This window comes from Euprymna scolopes, chromosome 23 (genome assembly GCF_053919585.1).
Source record: "Euprymna scolopes isolate OS-2025 chromosome 23, ASM5391958v1, whole genome shotgun sequence".
NCBI lineage: Eukaryota > Metazoa > Mollusca > Cephalopoda > Sepiida > Sepiolidae > Euprymna > Euprymna scolopes.
In genome coordinates this window covers 45,378,408-45,402,893 of record NC_136504.1, presented here as the reverse complement: position 1 = coordinate 45,402,893, position 24,486 = coordinate 45,378,408, and the positions used below count along the sequence as shown (strand labels likewise).

The 24,486-nt window shown below is 35.5% G+C and overlaps 1 protein-coding gene across 1 annotated transcript in view; it reads left to right on the top strand.

The window, feature by feature from the left end:
• Positions 1–17,495, top strand: part of LOC145245862 (homeodomain-only protein-like) — an 86,728-nt gene extending 69,233 nt beyond the window's left edge. Inside the window, exon 2 of the mRNA XM_080107569.1 lies at positions 17,135–17,495. Within this exon, the coding sequence (XP_079963695.1) occupies positions 17,135–17,212 (78 nt within the window). The 3' untranslated portion in view covers positions 17,213–17,495. The remainder of the gene's footprint in view (positions 1–17,134) is intronic.
• The last annotated feature ends 6,991 nt before the right edge of the window (positions 17,496–24,486 follow it).

Genomic DNA, 24,486 nt, shown 5'->3' with positions numbered 1-24,486 from the left:
CGCCAATTTTGGGTCGAAACACTTGAAATTTTAGATATAGGTTCCTTGGACATGGATCTAACTTAATAACTTGATTTTAGCCTAAAACAGTAAATGTTAAGGGGTCATAATAGGAATCAAAGTTAAAAAAAATTTGACCTCTGCGGTCTCTATCAAATTACTCAGACAATTTCTGGTCTAAATATTTGAAATTTTACATAAAGGGTATTCTCAGATAGGGCAAGCTTTTTAATCGGTTTGGGTTGCAAATTTGAGCTACAAATATATAAATCTATGTATGTTTGCATGTCTGCCCAAAACTTTCGACAGAGGCGATGAATTTTCACAAGATCAGTATCGTTTTGAAGCTCGACCCTTCAGACGACAAATACCGAAAAATTGGCTAAAAACATTAATTTCGTCACCCTCAACTGGGCACTTTTCTACAGGGAGGGGTCATTTTTTTCGCCGATATTTTCGAAAGTCATCCCCTCTTTTCGATTGTCTAGCCTTAATTTAAACCTACGTCACTTCCGGTTTGGCGGTAGTCGTAACAGAAAAGACGTTAGGTTTTTACCCCGTTCTTTTCCTCCTTCGCGGTACGGGTTCGAGCTTGCCTTACTACTACCACTCTTTTTTTTGCTCATATACGGGTACGGAACTGAGAACATGCCTTTTCCGCAAGTGTCGGCGGAAGCTTGGCGAATACTCGGTGGGTGGCGACGATCAGTCTGGTTTTGGTGTTGTAGAAAGTCATGTTGGTGATGTTCTAGACGGATGACCAAACGAAGTAGTCCAGCGGGTTCAGGTCGGGGAAGGAGGGGGACCAGTAAGAGAAAGGTACAAAGTCGTAGCACTCCTTCTGAAGCAAAGCCTGGGTTTCTTTGTACTTGTAGACCGGTGCCGAGTCCTGACGCCAGAGTCTGCCAGCGGTCACCTGATTACACCAGGGGATCACCACACTCTTCAGCACATTCAGGTACACTTTGGTGTAGACTTTCAAGCCGACTTCAAAGATGTAAGGTGGCATGATGTGGCCCTCACTTGAAACTGCATCAAAGACCATAACCATGGTCGTGCTCTCAACCGTTGAACCATCCGGATTTGCAATTTGAGGGTGTTGGCAATAGTCCCGTTGTGATAACTTGGATCGATAGATACCATGAGTTGTACAGCAGCGCGTCTCCGATCTCGTTCGTTGAACATTATCACTTTCAGACATGATAGAAGGTTCCTATCGCTCTTAGGTTTTGTACACAACTGACCAACTAGTAGATGGTCTGCAAAAAAAAAAAAAACAAAAAAAAAACAACAAAAAACAAAACCCCAAACAAACTCGGTTTTCATCAAACGTCAGCTTTTCTAGGGCGACAATTTTATCGTTCCATGCTGTAGATTAGCCTCATGTTCACTAGTTTATATCCGATTGGTTAGTTTAATCACGTGATCCTTTCCGCCTATTTCATAGAATAAGAGGAAAAACTTTCGTATATTGTATTCCTTTTTTTTTTTTAACAATAAATTTTGTAAATGTTAATTTGCACAATTTATCTCCCTCTCTCTTTCTCCCTCTCTCTCTCTCTCACACACACACATGTATATATGTATGTATGTATGTATGCGTGTGTAAGTTTGAATACGAAATTATGATTCATGGTGCATTTCACTGCATTTACACATTCTAATGCTTACATGTTTGAATGCGCATCAAACAACATAAAAAAATCCGCCATTTACGGGTGGAGCCCCTTGTTTTGAAAGATAAAAATCACACAAATGAAATAATGATGAAATAAATACGTCAACAGGACGACGAAAGACATCCGAAAGAAAAAAAAAGGAAATATGAAAAGATGACGATAGAACAAAAACAAAAGATAAATGAGAATAAGAATTCTTAAGATACTCCCATTCAATCTGCGCGCTTATCGATGAAAACGCTATTATTAAATTTTAGTGTGAAGGACTCTACTAAGTGCATGGTTGACTTTGAAACTGCTATGTCTGATTTAAACGTGAAAAATCATATATATATATATATATATATATATATATATATATATATATATATATATATTCCACAGCTAAACAACGTAGCAGTTCACAAGAGCCATGATAGCCAACACACCGGAAATCCAAGACTAGAGTTTCCCCCTTATTTTGGCTCATCGCTTAGACGTATTCGAACTCTGGATTCGAAACCCGATCCTCTTGTATGCGAGGCGAGTATTCTGCCACATAAGCAAACGCGCCACACACAAGAAAGTCTATTAATTAACACAGCTCAAGCAAACATAGACTTGTGTTATAACTGGTTGCGATCACCATATCCTTGTTCGAAACAAAGTAGGTTCATCCCATAGTCGGATCTTCGCCTCACTTTGCTTGATCTGTATTAGTTAATAGACGTTCTTGTGTGTGGTGCCTTTGATAATGTGGCAGTGTACTCGCCTCGCATACATACGGCGTTGTATAATTCTTTGCACCGTCTTCGGCATCGACCGCCATCTTTTTTTTTTTCCTCAATAATAATTGTATCCGTTTTGGTCGGAACAGCACCAGACGTTGTTTTCCCCCCCTTCCTTTTACAAAACTCAATCATGTTCTGCAAAGTTACAAACAAAAACAACAATTTTGCTATACAACGCAACGAAACCAAACGCTATGGATAAATAATTGAAGATATTAAGAATTTGCAACATAACTTTTCTAAAAAAAAAAAATAAATAAAAAAAAAAATAATAATAAAAAAATAAAAAAAATAAAAATTATTGGATTCGGCATTAAATAATCAGAAAATGCTTGCTATGCCATAAAACAAAACAACCGAACCAAACTCCATGAATAACTATTTGAAGATATAAAGAACTTGAAGCATAATACATTTTCCAAATTTACTTGATTCGGCATTAATTAACTCGAGAAGGGTTAATATGTTGTACAACAAAGCAACCAAACGAAACGAAGCATGTATAAGATTCACTGATTGTAATATAGCTATATGGCAAGGCTTTAGCTGGGGTATGCTCGGCAAGACGAATATAAGAAAAAAAAGAAAGAAAAATAGATTATCAGCCTCTGCCTTTTCTTCTCGACTCATTTGGTCGCGCTTTTACCTTTTCTTCCTTTACTTTCGTTTCGTTTCTTCACGCTGCCTATTACATAAGTGGAAAGGGAACTTACGTTTAACCACTGTCTACAACGACGTTCGCAAAACTAGGTCACGTGACCGATTCGCTAATAACGAAAAAAAAATGATCACAGAAACTACAAGTAACCGACACACGAGACAAAATGTGGGACAACCAACATCATGCTGAGCCGATATGGTTCCATTTGCTATGATTAGATTCCTCGCACGCACACCTACGTCGATTTAATTACTTACTTTCCTAGTGTACTCCATCACCAACGACAACAAAAAGGTTTCAGTCTGATCTTTTCATACTTCGATTGGTACGAATACATCAAGCACAAATACACCTTAATCCTATATCTAACCCTAACCCGACTGTGTGTTTGTACTGATCGAGAATACGTTCTCGACAATCAGTCTGAGGGTGCCCTTATTTCTGTCCTGACTGTTTTGCTCAGTCCTAGGAACCCCCTTCCCCTCCTTTCACATGATGTCTTTTCTCTGAGGAGAGGTTCGTTTATTGCTAATCATCTGAGGTGTCCTTAACGAGCAATGCCGACAGTGTGGGGATGAGGAGGCTCATGCATTTTTTGTAGGCCATAGAATGCACCTACCATAGTGCTTTGGCTTCTCAAAACGGTGAACCATCCAGTGTCTATCCACTTTGAAGAGGAAGTTTAAAAAAAAAAAAAAAAAAAAAAAAAATACACGAGATACCGTTTCTCGTGATCCTTTCCTTTTAAACAGTAATACTACAGGTGAAGTCTCTCTCTCTCTCTCTCTCTCTCTCTCTCTCTCTCTCTCTCTCTCTCTCTCGCGCGCGCGCACTGATTAGGCATTTCAAGTGTACAAATTCACCTGTTTTTGTTGCTGTTCTTATTCTTATTCTTTTTCTTTTTCTTATTCTATTGACGTTGTTGTTGTTTCTTTTTATTGCTATAACCTCCGCCCTTTTTGTTTAGAAGACACCTTCATACAACAAAATATTGTTTTGTAAATAACCTACTTAAACACAGAGACGACCTCTGTGGGCAACAAGGTGTGAAAAGCACACACTGATTGAAGGATCGAACTTCGTATGTTGATAATTAAACCAATAGCATATATATGAATAGCATATAAGGATCAAACGGGAATATATATATATATATATATATATATATATATATATATATATACACACTCTTGATGCGGAAATAAGACGGAATCAGCAAGGCATCAGACGCATTTGGAAGGTTACAAGATAGTCTGGTCTGACGGTGATCTAACTCTGACAACTAAAATGTCAGTATATCAAACATGTGTAGTGCTATCCCTACTCTATGCCTCTGAAATATTGACCTTGTACCAGTCATATGTAGAACAGCTCGAGAGGTTTCATCAGAACTGCCTTAGACACATTCTTGGTTTAAAGTGGAATGGCTTTGTCCCTGATACATATGTCTTAAATAAAGCCCAAACAGCTAGTATTGCTACCATTGTTATTAAGAACCAGATGCGTTGGGCGGGTTATCTTGTCCGGCTTAACGACTATCGACCCCCAAAACAGTTGTTCTATGATGAGCTCCTTCTTGGTAAAAGACCCCAGCACAAGCTTAAAAAAAACGTTTTCGTGATCGCATCAAGGAGAGTCTGGCGACCTTTCATGTTCCTGTTGACAGTTGGGAATCCCTAGAGTATGATCGCAAGCAGTGGAGAGCATTGATATATAGTGGCGCTGAACACTGAAGCAGCCAAAATAGACTGAGCAATACTCAAGAGTGCATGTAGGAAACGCCAAACCTTGCCGCATAATTTGTGAGGTATGTGATCGGGCTCTGTTGCCTAAGGCAGGTTTTGTTAATCACATGAAAGCGCACGATGATACAGGTTCTGTTGCTGTTAGTTTCATCCAAACCAATGAAGATTTTCAGTGTCAGGTCTACTTGAGGCTGTGCACGTCGCTGGCAGGACTGAAAAGTCATCTTCGGGCACATGGGCTTTCAGTGACTGAGGGAGTGCCACTCGTCTGACTAGACGCCGCAATCATCATGCATGTATATATTCAAGTTTTTCATGACATCACAAAATTAGCAGACATAATCCTTCAATCATCGCGCACATCATTTAACATCATTTTTAAGGCCGGAAAATATATTGGCCCGCAAGTGCTTTGAACATTTGGTCAATAACTTAGACAGAACTACAAACACAGAAACATAGTTTTATTTGACATATACATGTTTTAGGACATTGAATGATATATATATATATATATATATATATATATATATATATATATATATATATAATCATATTTATTCTTATATATTCTTATTCTTATTCTTGACCAATATATAGTAATGATTTAAAAAAAGAATGACTCGTGCGCTACCACCGAGAATCGAAACCAAAACGTTTTCCTGTGACGCTAATGCCTGAGTTATAAAGACATTTTTGCTGCAAGGCTAAAAATTAAAACATGAACCAATAGCTATTACGTCATATATAATATATATATATATATATATATATATATATACATACATGAAGAGCAAACGTATGTGTGTGTTCGTTTGTCCGCTAAAAACTTTTCTCATCCGTATCGTACACGCACGAATGCGGCATCCTTAGAAAGAGCTCTCGAACGAAAAATTTCGAAGAATTGGAAAAAGAAATCGTATATTATTTTGTGTAGAAATATTTTGTTTGAAGTGTGGGGGGGGGGTCAGATAAAAACCTGGCTTCCAACGCAATTTGCAAACCGCGCACGTGCTAATCGTCGATACGTTCTTTCGTTTTAAACAGCTAAATTTTAACGTTATAGAATCTGCGTAACTGTTCGCTTACTCACTTCAGTTATGCGGGTTGGCGCTCGACATGCATCATTTTTTTGTTTTTGCTTATAACACACTGATCACACCCGGGTTTCGTTAAAAAAAAGTTACCCCCCCCCCGCTGTCACAATTTTTTTTACGACCGGGCAACCCATCTGCTAGTGTATATACATAATGTTAAAATCCTATAATTTTTTTCTTTTTTTGTGTGTATTGATATTCATATTAAAACCCCTTTTTCTATTAACCTAAAAAGAAAAAGCAAATTTGTTATATATGGGTCGTAGAATTGAATTCATCTGCAAAAGATTAAGCTAATTTGCATATTCTTTTGAACATTGATTATAATTATTCCCTATTAGCATTTTTCTTGGTTTGCTTATGAGATGATCATCTTTAGTTAACTATTACGTGTAATTATATTCATGCAGATATTCTACATGATTTATACTTACGTAATATTTGCGTAAAAGGGTTATAGTTAACACAAACCTCTTTCTGTATGTATTTATGAATGCATATATGTATTTGTTAAAAAATTTTGCCTACCAAACTTCTCTGTCAGTTTTTGGTCAACAGACATGAAACTTGATATTTAGGGGGTTCGAACCCATACGAAACTTTATATTTGGGTTTTAGCCGGGGAAAATCGATGCAAAAGTGAAAATTAAAACAATGAAATTTGAAGGTATAACAACGGCATTACGAGTATACAGGCATAACGTAATAGCTATTGGTTCATGTTTTAATTTTTAGCCTTGCAGCAAACATGTCTTCATAAATCAGGCATTAGCGTCACAGGAAAAAAGCAAATCGTAAGGTAAACTTTTGGGTTCGATTCTCGGTGGTAGCGCATAAGTTATATTAAAAAAAAAAACTTTTAAAATCATTACTATATATTGGTCCAATATAATATATAAGAATAAATACGATATCTGCATTAATCAAAACGTCATATTTAAGCTAATATATATAGCTTTTAGTCGTTTTTCTAGCGTCGGAGGCGTGCACTAAATTCAAAAACGCAGCTGAATTTGTGTAGGTTGTTCTATGGAAATATATATATATATAATTATTTAATATAGTAATTATTAAATACCTACAGGCACTAGTGTTTCATCCTTTTGGGAATCATCAGCGCAGGGTGTCACGATTACCACCGGTCGGGAGATTCGAACCCAACTACGAAACTATCTCTGACTTAATTAGCAAGGAACAAATCCACGTGACCATCGTCAACCGCGGGAAATATCGTTGAAATTTTAAACATTTATTTTTAAATGTCTTTAACGTCTGTCAGAATGATCTAATGATTATAATATCATGATCTTCGCACGCAAGCTAAAGTAACCGACTAATATATATATATATATATATATATATATATATATATATATCTATATATATATGTGTGTGTGTGTGTGTTATTTTTTTTTTTTTTTTTTTGCGATACGTTTTTAATGAATTCTGTTATTTACGAAATTGCATTTTTATCTAAATGCGAGTTGGGAATATTTTCCCTTTAACCAATTTGGTACCCCCATATGTAGAGCGGCATATATATTGTTTTTTAAAATATAATTATCCATTGACACGTGTTTCGTCGTCTACGACTCATTAGAGTGGCTGAATCTAATGAGATTCGAAATCGGGACCCCACAGCAAGGTGCCCAAACTCTTACCGCTCGTCCATCCCGCACGATTGCTTCGATATATCGCGATTTACTTGGATGTTATTTGCCTGCTTGGATATATCGTGATAACATCGAAGTAAATTGCGATATATCAAAGCAGACGTGCGGGATGGACGAGCGGTAAGAGTTTAGGCTCCTTACCGTGGAGTCCCGATTTCGAATCTCGCTAGATTCAGCCACTCTGAGTCGTAGACGACGAAACACGCGTCAGTGGATAATTATAGTGTAAAAACAATGTGTATATGACATATGTATATTATAATAAAAACGAGCGCCCGTGACCGCACGAAATCCGCGTATGATTTTGAAACCTTTACTAAGTCAATTGGAAGTCATTTCTGACTGTAATCAAAGTTTATTCTTGCACAGTATTATAGTTTCTTCGTGCTGCCAACTGAAATAAATAAATGCTATGTTTTTTTTTTATTTTATTTTAGAAAAAGAACGGAAATAGATGTTATTTGAGACTTGCATCTGTGTGTGTCTATAAATGCTCACTTCAAGTGGGAATCTGCTTTTTAGACTTGTAAGCATTTTAAACTGTTTTTAATCAGACGACGTTTACCCGAAATACATCGCAGATGGCACAATCGGGTCGCGCTCTAGTTGAAGTGACGAAAAAGAAAAAAACGATTACCCCCCCCCCCCTGTCCCTTCTTACATTCCCTAAAAAAAAAAAATGCGTCGATGGCGGATTTAGCCTACTTGACGTGCCCTTATCTATGTATACACAGATCGCTTTCGGGTTGTTTTAAGGAGATATACCAGATGGCTTCGCAACATGTAAACCATGTAATGTTTTTAATTATCTAATAGCAAGTGTCCTACTGTGGAACACAATATCGTGGGATTGCTTTGCAGCTGACTATAACATAGTCGTTTTCAAATCTAATATGCATAAGTTCTTGTTGGGCCGTCTTTTTTTTTTTAAATAAGTAAACTCCACACCAGTTCATCCATTACTCACTGTCTACCTGACACACATTGACTTTTGTTCTAGAGTGGCCCTATACTGTTTCTAGGGATAAAAATGACTTACAAAGAAATGGAAAATGCATAATGAAATTTTGTGAAATATAAATTACACCGTGCAATAAATTTCAGGTTTAAAAAGTACATGTCACGGCGCAAAAAAAAAAAACAAAACAAAAAACAAAACACACACACACACACACACACACACACACACACACACACACACACACACACACACACACACACACACCGATACTAAATCTAACATTTATTTCTCTAGATTAGGCAATATCTTATTGGTTATGAATAGAACGATGACAACAGCATATTCCTTTCCTTGTTTTGATTCTCAGGTATATATCCATCGATATCTTCTATGTCTTTGTGTAGAGTGATGTGGTTCTCGGTTGATTGTGTCAACCTGTCTCGAGTAAAAACAATGAAAAGAATATGCTGTTGTCATAGTTATGAATGAAAAACATAGAATTTTCAGCTTGAATAACATTTGTCCACTTGTGTCGAGTGTCATCTTCCCTTTTTATATTCCAGCAGTAGTCTGTTAACATGCCAGGGTTTTTTTTATTTTTATTTAAAATGTTTCTCCGTCACTGAAATATCCTAATGGAATCTCTCGCCATATTGAACAGTCACATCACTAAGATTCTCCGCAAAATTCTTGAAAGTGAAAATTTTACAAAAAAAAAAAAGATGATCCTCATTCGACAAAAAAAAAAAAAACGCACAAACAGGCCAGAAATGGATTTTTCACGCCATTGTGCATATGAAAATGGCCAAAGATGTTCTGGACTTGTTTTTGAGTGTTGCATAGTTTTATTAAATAGAAATCTGTGGAGGGGGGGGGAGGAGGAGGAGGAGGAGGAGGAGAGGAAACGTTCTTCTTGTTATTGCAATTCACACTTAAATACATTCAATAAGAAATATATCACATACGAGACATGCGCGTGATTGGCCTCGTAAAACTACGCAATCGGCTTTGTTGCTGGCTCTATTGTGGATATTCACGCAGTAATGCGGTTGGAAAAATATATAAACCCATATGTTAGCTCCATGCGTAGTTATGGGCAAAGTAGCTAATAATGAAAGCAAGGGCAATGGAGTCTCATTGGAAGCAAGGTCCAAAATAGTCTCCAACCTGATAAGGTCCTGGATATGACCTTAAACTATATCCTATGGTGAGGCTGTAGCTTGCGGGCTTTGGGGAGTATGGAGCCACCCTTTTAATTGCCATTATTCCCAGGTCTACTCTGACCCAGAGTGGTAGTACCTTTTTAGGGCCCCCCCCCCAACTATTGGTTAAATAGAAACTGACTTGAAAAAAAAACATTCTATTAAACTCTTCAAAATTACTGGATTCCGCATTAAATGACCTAAAAAGGTTGATATGCCGTAAAACAAAAACCACCACCATCTATCCATACAACCTGACAGGTCCTGAACTGTCATCTAAGCTTCAGCCTCTGTCCCACCCATGAAATGTTGCATTCCTCTGCCTGTTCTACAAGTATTTTAATGGTGAATGCTCTGACTAACTGCAAGCACTTGCCCCCTCCCCCCTTGACGTAAATACCCTCGACAAACCCGACAAACAGCTAAATCCCACCCCATACACAGTAGAGATCCCTAGATGTAAGAGAGCTTTCTACTCCAGTAGTTTTTCCCCCAGAACCGCTAGACTTTGGAATTCCATTCCGGGTCCTTGCTTTCCCAACTGTACTGACATGCAGAAGTTCAAGTGTAACGTGATCGACATCTTGCTGCCCAAATCCCTACATACTATCCCAGTAGCTTATCTCCCTGATAGTAGCTCCCTATACCAAAGTGGCAATGTGTCTTGTTTGGGATAAAAATGTAATTAAAAAAAAACTAGTGTATTTTCCTGATTCGAATTTCCGTTTTGCTATTCAGGGTGCATGTCACAGGATGTAAACCACACATGCACAGACACATGCACGCGCATATACATATATAAAAACCCTCCCTCCTCCGGTTCAGCACGGTCGTAAGTTATATCGCCAACTACTAGTATTATTAAAAGCGTAATGCAAAGCTCTTCGTAAATAGTGTCCGCACCATAGTTAAGTAGTTAGAAACTAAATGGTTGTAGTTTCGATCAGGGCTTGGAGCGGGTGCTTGTCTAGCATCACTGAAGAACTGTGATACAGTGAAAGAGTTTGCCTGTTGATACACACTCGCACACACACACACATATATATATACATACATTCATATATATATATATATATATGTAGTAGAGATTTAGAAGGCTGTCACAATGCGAGGAATGAAATATAGTCGTTGTTGGTAAGAGAAGACGAGAACAAGTGGCGATTTACAAATCAATGAGTACATGCATATATTTTATATATACATATATTTATTCAGTTGTATTAGGTAAAATGTCTTACTTGTTATGTCTGCGACAAATTCCATTATTAATTTCGGAAAAATTCCCTTTTCAAATGGTAAACGTAACAGATCGATTCAAGGCATGCTAGATGATGGAGCGGAAGTTGGGTAGCTATATATATATATATATATATATATATATATATATATATATATATATATATACCCAGAATTTTAATATGTTCAGATAAATCAAATTTCGGTAATTGTTCATATACCAATAAAGTTTAAGTCAGAATAAGATGACTGAATTTGTAAGCTTAAAAATTACCAGTTTTTATAATCGAGCATTCATATATTATTTTCACAAAATCAAGACAACAAAGATCTTAGTGATGGGAACAAGTTGTGCATTTTCATATGTTACAGTCGTTTCGTGACCGTTTGGACAATTTCAAACATAATGTTTGAAAATATTCTCAATAACGGCCTATCTTGAGACTATGAAAAACACTATTTAATGAACAACAGGGAATACATTTGGAGCCCACTTTAGGAAACCACGCAGTTGAACCTATCCACACATCCTACTTTCAAGTTTTGTTTCAAACGACATAATGTTTGAAATTGTTCGAACGGTAACGTATTTTGAAACACAACTTGTTACTATCACTCTGGTCTTTGTTGTCTTGATATTGTGAAATATATATAATTAGTGAGGGAACGATTTCCAATGTTTTCTGAGTCTTTTTTATTTCTAAATTATTTAACCAGAGAGTGGTTTTATTTTTTGTTTTATTTTTGTATTACCTTAAAACCCCATATAATATGTGCACATATTTTCACAAACGTAAAAAAAAAAAACGCTTGAAGAAGGAATATATAGATGTTAATTTAAAACCAATAAATATTCATCATTTTTTTCAGCAATGAAGTAATTTCTAAATAAAAAATGTAATAGAAATAACAAAACAAACACTTGGTGTAACATTGTTGCGATGCGCTTGAGACAGTATGGGACTTATTAGTTTAGGAAAGCGAAAGCTTGTCCAGGAAAGCCAAGGCTAGCGTTTTTGTGTGTGTGGGGGGGGGGGCGTCTTCAATACACTGAAGAGTTGGCTCTAGACCAAACTTCAGGTATACAGACCTATGATTATTGCCATCTTCATGTACGCCTGTGAGACTGGGACCGTCTACGCAAGACACTCCAATAAAATCTGTGTTCCATTTGGAGATTCTTTATAATTACAGGAAGGTATCTGTACTTTGATTGACCTCATACTACTCTTCTCCACAGCAATTTCTCTCTCGAGGACGTGATGTTGCTAGTCTGAGTCTTTTCTATAAATACTATTATTGCATGTGTTCCTCAGAATTGTCTGATCTATTCCCTGCTTCCTTTGTTCCAGCTCGTTTAACTCGTTGGTCTAGTGGTCTCCATCAATTCGTTGTCTTGATACCTCATTGTAATACAGCTTCCTATTCCAGTGCTAGATTGTGGAACTCTCTTCCTGCTCACTGTTTTCTTTTCACCTGCAGGCTTGGTCTTTTCAAGACTACGATCACTAGGCATCTCTCGTCGTTGTATTAATCGGTATTCGTTCTTGTTAGTTCCTTGCATCGAGTGGCTTCATGCCTTGTCTCGAGCTAGTTTCATGAAAATCAAGTGGCAAGATAAGATAATGGCCAAGTCTCCCGTCAGCACTCTACATGCTACACAAATGTCAAGTTCGTTGGACGACTCTTGGATCTGACATGTTATTGGATTTTAAACTTCGATTCTTATTCTTATTTAATTCTATTGGAAATATCTTTTTACATATATATTTTTAAATTTATCCTTATCAATATATTTTTACTCCTGTTTAACCTCCGATGAAAAGAGCCTATCTTTGAAAATACATGGGTTAATTATTTTTTTCTTTATCCTTGTTTGAATTTGTGATGCATTAATAAATATTTATTTTTATCATCCATTTTTCTTTTTCTAATTTCTCCATCTAGTATATTGAGCTTTGTATTATCTCGATAGGTTCTGATATAAAGATTATTCCATTTGTAATCATCTCTATATTAATACCGTAGTACCTTTTAACGTACCTACGCGTGTGTCACAGTTTCCAGATTACAAAATATTCGATAGGCAGATCCTATTTATTAAAAGGGAGGATATATGGTGATAACACACTATGAACATTAAATTAGTAGATAGACACGCTAATTTAATGTTCGTAGTATGTTCTCACTTTCTATCCTCATTTTTGATAAATAGGATCTCCCGATCATCAATAGAAAACAAAAAAAAATGAAACTAAAATGTACTTTCTTAGTCTTCTGACTGGAATCCAAGGTAGTATCTGTTCTGTCTAAAGACGGTGTAATGATATGCGAGCATGTTTTTTCTGAATTTTTACATGCATTATTCGAATTGAATTTTCAATGAAAATGGTTTCTCATTTAGTAATATATAGCTGTGTGTCTGGTCACGAATAGGCTCCTATATGGTTGACTATTAAAAAAAAAAACTGATTACATATAATGATAGATGTATCGAGACACAGGAATGGGTATGTTTGATCTGGCAGAACGGGGGTTCATTAAAATTGTGCGTTCGCGCCTTGTCCACAAAGTATGGAAATAGAAAATAAAATAAAAACGTTTACAATTTTTTTTTATATAGATGTACATAAGAATACTTTGATAAGTATGTTTTAACTTAAATAGGGATGGTATAATTGTGGGGTCTGCGTTCGCACCTGGCTTTCATAGAATGGAAATAGGCACACACTTTAATAAAGACTTTTCATATCTATCTGCGTAAGTATACTTTGATAATTATGTTTAAGTTTGAATAAATATGGTATAATAAACTTATGGAGGTGTTCGTTCGCACCTTACCTTCCTAGAATAGAAATATGTCACAAGTTTAAAAAGGTTTTTTAATATAGATCCACAGAATATTGTGATAAGTGTTTCAGTGTGAACAGGTATTGTATAATAAATTATGGGGTTTATCTATTTTATTTTTACTTTCATATTTTGCTTTGGTTTTGATACCCCCAAATTCAACCCAAATTTACAACCCTTCCTTTTCATAACCTATCATACTTTCATAAATCAGAGTCCATTTTCTGTTGGCTGTTTTTGAACCCAGTCAACGATGGGTACTTTTGCTAGTGTATATATATATATATATATATATATATATATATATATATATATATATAAACCCAACATAAAACCATTTATAGCCTATACAGAATTTCCACAGGTCCGCTAGTACATATATAATATGGATAAGGATTGAGGATTGGAGAGCTTTTTAATATTACACCATGTGGTTAACCTTAAATTATATGCTTATTTGTTCAGTAATGTGGGGAAATGTATGTGAATTTAGAAAATTCTCATTGTTTAGTGAAATTTAGATAGGTCAAAATTCCCTGAGACCTAACACAAAAGGAGAGGGAGAGAGAGAGGGAGAAGAAAAGAGGCAAGGGTGAAAACGAAATACAACAAAGAAATGAAATAAGTAAATACGGAAGAACAGGCTAGCAATATTCAACCGGACCTTATTTCGTTTTTGTTTTTATAATCGGTTTGAAAAGCATGGGTAGCAATGTAATGTCACGAGTTCTTTTTGTTGTCTACCATCCCTCCAACACCCTTACCCAACGAATTCACACGGTACAGAGTCCTTAAAAACCTAACATTGACAAAAGGCTAAAGACGGTCACTTGACCCCCCCCCATTTTTTTTTTTTTAACATCATCCCAAATTTGTCGCTTCAACAAGCACAAACCCTAGTAATTGTAAAGCCATTTTGTTTGTGACGATCAATCAATTGATGTTGGTAAAGGGGGCGGGGCACTTTTGGGAATCATCGGATGAAATATTTAATAAAATTTGATCTGTGTATTTACGCTGTATTAATAGTTTACATTTCTGCAATATTTTTTTAAGAAAGGTTTGAACTGAGCAAATTTAAAAAGGAGATATCTCGAAAGATACAGGAAACTAACTAACTAACTAACTGTTATGGGTTTAAATGGTAAATAGAACGAAGGAACATATAATTTTTTAGGAAACGAACATGTATTCAAATATATTACAGGCAAAGCGAGTTGAGCAATACCATTCCTTGACGGTAGGGCGTGTACACCCGACCTCCTTGGTCGCATGCCAATCTCTGACTCCGAGCACCGGTACTCTATACCGGAAGCGACGTAACCAGAGAAAATGCCGTCATTGAGATAGTCCATTAATCCCATGGAAGGCTGTGTGTCTACTACTACTACTACTACTACTACTACTACTACTACTACTACTACTACAGTCAGTTCCCTCGAAATATTAGTACCCATATATGCTCGATACCTTTGGTAACAACAGACAAATTCATAAATCTTTTCAGTTAGTGGTTTCTGCTACATATTTGTATGTTTCTACATATACATAACTTTTTAGTTTAGACCGCTTTCTTACATAAAAAAAAATGTTTCTAAAGAGGCCAGGAATCGGAGGAGTTTTCACTCTCTCACTCAAATTTACCACCACTATCACCAGATACTTTCTTGTTTAAAATATAAATCGAACCTAATCAAATAAAATTAGACACACACCACACACACACACATTATTTTTGGTAACCAGAGTGCCCCCTTTTTGCCTACTTTTAGAGGAGCTGGTTTTTACCCCACATTAAAAACGGCCTTGTGCCTAATTTGCTTTGGTGGGGAAACAAATGCAAATAAATAAATATTACTTTTACTTTTTTTTTATTTTAATATACGAGACTCGTTCTAAAGTAAGGCCTCTCATTTTTTTAACTCAAAATCTAAAACCTTGTAGAACTACGAAGATGGGAGCGTTACTGTTAAAACGAGCGACCCTTTGTAATCCAGAATTTATTTTTTTTACATAGTCGCTACCATTCTCAATGCACTTTCGCTAGCCTCTTTTGATGCCTCGGTTGTGAAAGTTCGGCGAGCACTTTGTCGCATACATCTCTGTTGCTACTCTGAAATCGACGAACCGATTTCCTAACTGTGCTGACATCAACTGCATCGGCTCCATAAACGTTTAACAGGCGCCAGTGAATGTTGATCAGTTCACTTTTTTTTTCTGCATGGAAGAATTCAATGACGTATCTCTGGTTCTGATGCATGTCCATGACGATGGTTGCTTTCTTAGAGACTCACACCGTAATTATCTGCAACAGAGAGATGAAACTTTCAGTTCATGAACGCATAGGTTTAGTTATCATAACAATGCAATTTGAAAATCTCTCTGATCCCTTCAGGGTGAATGAAAATAATAGGAAGCATTACTTTTAGAAACATCCCTAGTACTTATAGCAAACTACATATACTTGTTCATAAATCTTTTCAGATTTTTTGCTACATGCCTATGCTGTTAGAAAAAAAAAAGTTTAGTTTGGTTCGCTATCTTTGATTTTAATATTTAGTCCTGCTCGATATATTTTATTTAAATCGATCATGCATAAAGGAATTCGGAGATATGTTTACTTCCACACTCAAATCTACCTCCACTGTCACCTAAACAGAACAGGAAAACGTGCTTAATAATCAATCATCGATGCATTTCTATGCTGTTATTTGAGATTTTTAAAAGATTTTCTACGATTCGTTTTTTTTTTCTGTTTTGCTTATGCACGCCATAACTTAATGTTCGCACCCTATCTAAAAAACAAACAAACAAAAAAAAACATTTGTTCACTCAAGCAAGGCGTATTTCCATTAAACCCAAAAGGATGACTGTAGTAGTTGACTAGATTTATAGGGAGCAAACTAGATGGCAGTTGGGCAAAAAGGACATTTATTCACATTACATTTAACTTTCTACATGTTAATACGGTATTTGAAATGAAAACGGCCCGAAAAAAATAGAACACAGTAGAAATTATTCCGACATCTAGGGACTTCTAGAGCTAAAAGGTGGGATATTGATGTTAGTTGGGATTTATTTTTCGATTACCCCTTCATTCCTCCGGCATAAAGCTACCAGTTCTCAGACATTTTTTTTCTTGATTCAGTCATAAAATAACAACTGTTGTTCGATTTTATTTAGTTAGATAAGATTAATGTTATTGTTTTGTCCAGGATATATTTGCTAATTTATTAATTCCTTTTTTTTTTCTTTTGCAGCGATGGTTTCAACATCAATTAGCTTGTTGGCGCCAACAACAAGGGCTTCCGGCGAATGGCGGTTCTGTGAGAGATTAGACATTTGAGATTTTTTGGACTAACTGCATAAATTTCAACTGGAATAAAAAGCCAAACAAATATTTGGAAAAATGAAAAAAAGAAAACGTAAAAAAAGACGTGTACAAAGAAAAATAACATTTGCCCAACGAAAGAACTAATGGCAAAATGACGGACTGATATATACGATGCATGTAACTCTGTATTCATTTATACAGAGTTGCTTCCCTTTGATTATCTATGTATAAATATTTACATTTATTTAATTTTTGTCAATAAAGCATTTTTTTAATCTTCTACTCAACTAACTGCCTTATGAAAATTCAAGTTGTTTTTATTTAAACGAAAACACGCAACAAAAAATGTTTATTTTTTAGACAAGCGTGAAAAACCACGTAAACGCACACTTTGTATTCTCATCTTACGTGTTATTTTCACAACTTTTCGGTCGATGTAACCTCTGGCCTTCTTCAGGTGTACCTTGTCGAACCCGGCAATCTTTCTGTTGAACTCGAAAATCTGCACGGAATTTCAAATAGACTGGTGCGTAGTAGATAAAGTACTTTACCAAGTTCAGTTGTAAGTTACACTCTTCTGGAGGTTGAAGGTTCAATATTCAGTGTGGGCGACATCCAGTTATGACTGATGGAACGAACGTATGCTATCCCCGTGAATTAACTAAAGGGTTCCGTTCGACAGAAATATTCTCGAATTCGCCAAGATACACCTAAAGAAGAAGGTCGGAGGTTATATCGATCGAGAGATTGTGCAAATAATACTCAAGATGAAAGCAGTAGTCAGAAGATTCCGAATAATAAGAATAATCAATCGTCATCTCAAAATTTAGAAACACACAAATACACACACTTGTGTGTGTCTAATCACGCACACATACACATGCATTCATAATCTTCTATAACGTTCCTAAAATAACTATACATCCTTATATGAATATCTAATATACATATCAAATAAAGTCGCTATCGTTACGTTCCTTTCTACGAAAAAAATATTTGATTCTGGTTGATATTTTATTTTATTTTATTTTTTTTGCGGATCGTTGCAACATGTTGTTAAAAATAAAATAAATATGCAATTAGATTTAATTAATGCCAGAAAATATTTTGTGCAGCTAATAATTATTTTCAAGTGACCGTCAACTAAAAAAAGAAAAAGAAAAGTGTAATACTGTATTCATCGACTTAGTTGCCTCCCTTTCATTGGAACAAAAATATATAAAAACGGCATAAATTAAAAAAAAAAAAAAAAAAAAAAAAAACGTGAAATAAATTGAAAGTACACAACCGGACAATACCAAACAGATAGAGCACACACACACACACACACACACACACACACACACACACACACACACACACACACACACACATTTCCAGTCAAACAACGTCGCAGTTCACACAAGCCTTGAAAACCAATAAAGTGGAACACCAAGAAACAGGAGCCAGTAGAACTACTCTTATCACAAAATTGGACAAGCATTTTTGGACAAGGCCGTCTTACAAATTCAACGCAAACAGAAAATAGCCTAGAAGACTCGGCAAAATTACACGAAGACGTTCCGTTGCTGAAAACTGGAAGAATAGGTTAACCAACGTACACCTCTCTCTCTCTCTCTCTCTTTTTATTTTTCAATATACAAGTTTTCGTTTTAAGTAATGATATTTCGATCTGTTGTGTATGTGATTCGGTTTTGGGATCGACGAAAGTTTGCTGATGATTTACGAAATATTTACGAAAATTGAGTTGGTTTGAAATTGCGTAAGCTCTCCATTCGTCAAAATAGATTACTGAGACTTCAATAAATTATTCAACGAGAAGTCGTTGAAGTGTCGCACACCCAATTTTTTTTTTTTTTTACGTAATCGTTAAAGGTTAGCGTCAAGGATTAGCCTTAAAATTTAGAGTTTGAGTTTCAGGCTCGATAATGACTCCTCTTTGAACACAAACAATAATTAAGTAGAAATAATATTCATTTATTCATATTGAAAATCTACTTAAAATTAATTTATTTATACTTTGAAGATGTAATTTTTACAAATAAATCTGGACAACAGTTATTTCTATTTAAATAATTTATTTGCGACTTTTAAGAGGAATATTTGGATTAATCCGCGTTCAGTGTTTCTGATGTTTATATGATTTCAATTAAAAGAGCTCTACATATGTATTGAGCATTTTTGAAAACTTAAATTTTTTTTTTTAGTTCAATATATTTGAACTTAAGTAATATATATATATAATATATATATATATATATATAATATATATATATATATATAATATATATATTATATATATATAATATATATATATATATATATATATATATATATATAAATGCAACTTTGTATGTGTGTGAGTTCGCTCCGTATAGATTCCGAAACGATGAACAAATTTTCTTTAAAATTTACAGAACTTTAGTTTATAAGTCTAGGAGTGATCTTATTTAAGTTTGGCTCAGAATACTACCGATAATTACTGATAATCGAAAATCGAAACCGTTATTTTAATTTTTCTATCATCGATAAAGCCATTTTTTCCATGTCGTCGCTTAGCAACAATGATAGAACAACGGGTCGTGGAAATCTTACTGTGAGTAAGTTGATAGCGTGTTTTTTTTTTGTTTTTTTTTTTTATTTTGCAAGACGTGGTCTGTGGGTTCAAATCCCACACGTAAATTTCTTAATTAAAAAAAATTTTTTTTGCGTTAACTGGTAAGAAATTTGTATAAAATAATTTTATAAAAGAAACAGTATATTCTCTTCAATGCAATGTAGAATAATATATATTTTTGACTAATGGAAGCATGTAAAGGGCGATTTCACGGATTTCGGTGGCAATAAGAATATAGGAGTATGAAATATTCGTTCATCATCATTCAATCCCGGGCAACGTCGGATCTCCCTGCTAGCACATATATATTAGTGATGGGACGATTCCAATATTTTTCCCGATTCCGATACAATTTCTGATTCCGAATCCTTATAAATCTCAAAATATTTAATTATAAGTGTTATTTTGTCCCGATTACTGTAAAAACACACCTTAAGTGTGCATGTATTTTCTAAAACGCGCAAACACACTTGTGAGGGAATGATCTAGAGATTTTAGTTTTACTGGAAGTTCAAATCAATAAACATTATTTTTTATTGCTGCAAGCAGTGGAAGATGTTTCTTAAACCAAAAATCAAATTAAAAAAAAGATAAAGGAATTGGTTTTGGCATCGGAAAATAGGCTCAAATGTTTCCGATTCCGATACCCCAAAAAGTTCCGATTCCGATTAATCGTCCCAACACTAATATATATATATATATATATATATATATATATATATATAATGTGTGTGTGTATGAGTCTTAGAAGTTTTTTTGAAAATTATTAAAAAAAAACAAAAACTTTTAACCCCATCTCCTTCGTTGAAAATTTCCTGTGCATGTAAGTCTGTTTATCTCTTACATTTACGGCGTTAGTTTGCTTCAAAGAATTTACGCTAGCCCTAATATTCAGGAATTTAAAAAACAAATTAGTGTTCTATATCATGATAATCCTGCAGTGTTAAACAAACCCCACCTCGCTCAATAAACGAACAAAGAGACATTTTTACACACACATACACAACCTATCATATCACGTTACGACCCCAATCTATTCTCTAAGCAAAGTACTCAATGCCATTATAAGCCCATACTTACCCAGTAAATACACTGTCAACTTCACACAAAACTAATACAAATCCTAAAAGCAAAACAATCTGACAACAAAATCACAGTCTCCCTTGGCGTAGAAAACCTTTTCACAAACCTACCTGTCAAATAAACCCTAGATATAATCCTTGCCAATATATACAACAACCCGTCTTCCCCACCCTTAAGAATCGACAAAAGAATACTTAAAAAATTACTATTAGTTTGTACTATCGAGGTACCCTTTTTGCGACTAAAAAGGTAATATTTACACAAAAAAATAGATGAAGTTTCAATAGGATCCGTTCTCGGACCGATTTTCAGCGAGTTCTACAGTAGTGACCTCGAAAACCGGACATTTAATAACACTAGTAAACCGTCTATATATGTACGGTATGTCGATGATATACCTATTCTAGCCAATATCAACGAACAAATCCTAACACTTAAGAACCTTTTCCAAGATAACTCTATACTCGAATTAACCATAGAACTAAATGTTAGTAACAGAATTCCTCGACCTTCTCATAACTAATTCCAAGAACAGGTACTCTTGCACTTATTGATCCGTGCTGAAATAATAACGTTATTATTTAAAAAGACATTCTTAACATGAGGAGGGGAGGGTGTTTTGTACCTATTCTTTAATTTAAACTTTACAATTGAATAAAAAAACATATAATAAAACTTTAAACTTGGAAATGCGATTTAAAAAAAAATAACACGGATTAGTAAGTGCATTAGAACCCCAAAACACCTTCAGCACCTCCAACTGCTATAAACTCACAAGCCTAAATCGATGCCTTCTAAATTTCAAGAGCGAATGCCCTCACCGTTACAAAATAGCCATCATCATAAACCTTTTTAACCACGCCAAGCTAATCTCCTCTGATAAAAAAACACTTCTCCTCGAACTCAAATTTATAAAGCAAATTTTCATCAATAACTGATCTCCACCATCAAATAAAATCAACACTCCAGAATAATAAAAAAAAAAATACCACGACAAATAGTAATACCTCATAACAGCAAAATCCTAATACCATTAACCTATTCTACTGTAACCAAATGTAACCGGACTTTAAATTAGAAGAAAAGACAGTAAAAATATTATCCACCGACAACAATAAGGCTAGACTAATCATATATTATAAAAAATTTAAAACCCAAAATCTAGTAGTAAAAAAAAAAAAAAAAAAAAACTCAATGCCATTATAAGCCCATACTTACGCAGTAAATACACTGTCAATTTCACACAAAACTAATACAAATCCTAAAAGCAAAACAATCTGACAACAAAATCACCGTCTCCCTCGGCGTAGAAAACCTTTTCACGAACCAATGTCATCTATAAGTTCAAATGCACCTTAACAATAATAAAACTAATAATTATGTTGGTTACGTCTTTTATACAACAACCCTATTACGTCATCTTACTATGCATAATACAGAATCTAGTGTATTTACAAAAAAAATAAAATAAAGCAAAAACGTAACTGCCCCTCCTCCAAAGTTAGATAAATTCTTGTCAGCAACACACAAATAATGCACCATGAAACCAATGTCAAGAAGTGAAATATATTTGCAGCTGCATACATTAAAACGCAAAAACCTGCTCTTAATCAAATCACATTCCAAGCCAACGACAATACACTCAACTGCCTGCCGTAGCCCCCACCCTCTATCTGACCACCGAACTGAGAACCCCTGTCTTCCATACTGGGCATCACAGCTCGCACGCATTCGCCCCTGCTACTATATAAAACCTTCTAGTCCTCCTCGCGAATAATATTCACACAGCCTTCCTGATGACGTCTTATTGCCACCGTGGTCAACTTCGAACTATACCTAGAACTGTTATTAATTCTTTCGATGTACACACTAAAAAGATCAGAAAAATTGGAAAAAAGGTTTAATCAAACGTTTGTTGTCTTTAACAACGTTTGTTTATATATATTCTAGCATTTACCGACCTCAACAATGAAAAAGTATGATTCTGTTGTAAACCGAGTTTGTCAGGGGTATGCACGATAAGGGAGCACAAGTGCAATGAGTTCATTAGAGCACATTCCATTAAAATCTTCGTAAAACAGATGCAAGGATACAACACTGCGGCGATGTGACAGAGGTTCGAGCTTACTTGACAAAGCGGGACCGTCTTTTGACCCAATTCAAGAGTGAGAGACTAGTGGTAGATGCACTAGCCCAGCGAATGGTGGCTTTCTAGATACAGGATACTATCAGGTGTGAGTAGTCTTCTAGCACAATGGAAGGAACTCCCCCACCCATTTCTTTGCAGCAGCTTTCGCAATGTCCTCAATGTATTTGTTCCAGTTCCTATTTCCTGGGAATGTTAAGCCGAGGAATTTGAAGGAAGAATTCTCAGGTAGGGAGTTATTTGTCATGTATATCGGTAGTTACAGAGGCTTCTTGTAATTGTTAAAGAAGAGCAGCTTAGTTTTGCTAGCATTAAATGTTATCATTCATTTACAGCCCCATTCTACTACGATCTGGAGGTCATTTTTAAAAAGAATTCTGCCATTGTCTTAAATTCGTGTACATCCGTTCTTTCCTCGTGCATGGTGTAGAGCGTTGTATCATCAAATATACCTATCTCAGGCACAATATTATCAGAGAGGTCGTTAATGAATATTAAGAATAATAGTGGTTCAAGTATCGACTCCTGGGGCACTCCCGCATTAATGATATGCTGTTTGGATGTACGTCTATTAATGACAGCCTGGATGGTCCTATAGTCTAAGAAGGATCTAATTATATTTATTATTCGTCCTGCTTTACCGCACGATCTAATATTTATAAGCAGCCCTTCATGCCAGACTTTGTCAAAGGTCTTGGATATATCAAGGGCTACAATCCTGGAGGTCGTCTGCCTTATCCAGAACATGGTGTTCAAAGATGACCGTCAAAATATTTGCAGTAGAACGTCATTGCCTTACTGTTTATCAGAGAGAATACCTTTTGCTAGGTAGTGGACTAGAGCTTGATTGATTAATGTCTCAAAGATTTTAGCGAAGTGAGGGAGGAGACTGATAGGGCGATAATTGAGATGATCAGTCCTTTCACCAGAATTCTTGTACACTAGTACCGCAGAGATAGTTTTCAAACTTTTAGGGAAGCAAGATACACCAAGTCATTTATTGTAGTGTTTGGAAAGTACGGGGGCTAGCTCAGCTGAGCATTTATTGATTAGTATAGCAGGGATTAGATCAAGGCACACGCCTTAAAGATATGTTTATTTTTGATATATCGCGGACATGAGAAGGGGTGATTTTCAGATCATATTATTTAGAAGTCACCGCTTATCAAGGCCGGAAGCCACTCGAGAATACCGTTTGTAGCTGTTAGTCATTTTTCGTGCCGCGTTGGCCTGTGATCAACAAGGAAAAAGTATCTATGCCGTACGATGCTACTTTAGCTCGACATTTCGTCGGAATAAATTACTGAGCCTTCAGTAACTTCTCGTTAAATAATTGGCTGAAATATTATCAGTCTCTCCTTTGTATGCTAGTTAAAGTTATAGTTCCGGGCTAGGTAACTACACATTTTTTTGAAACCAATTCTGAGAAATG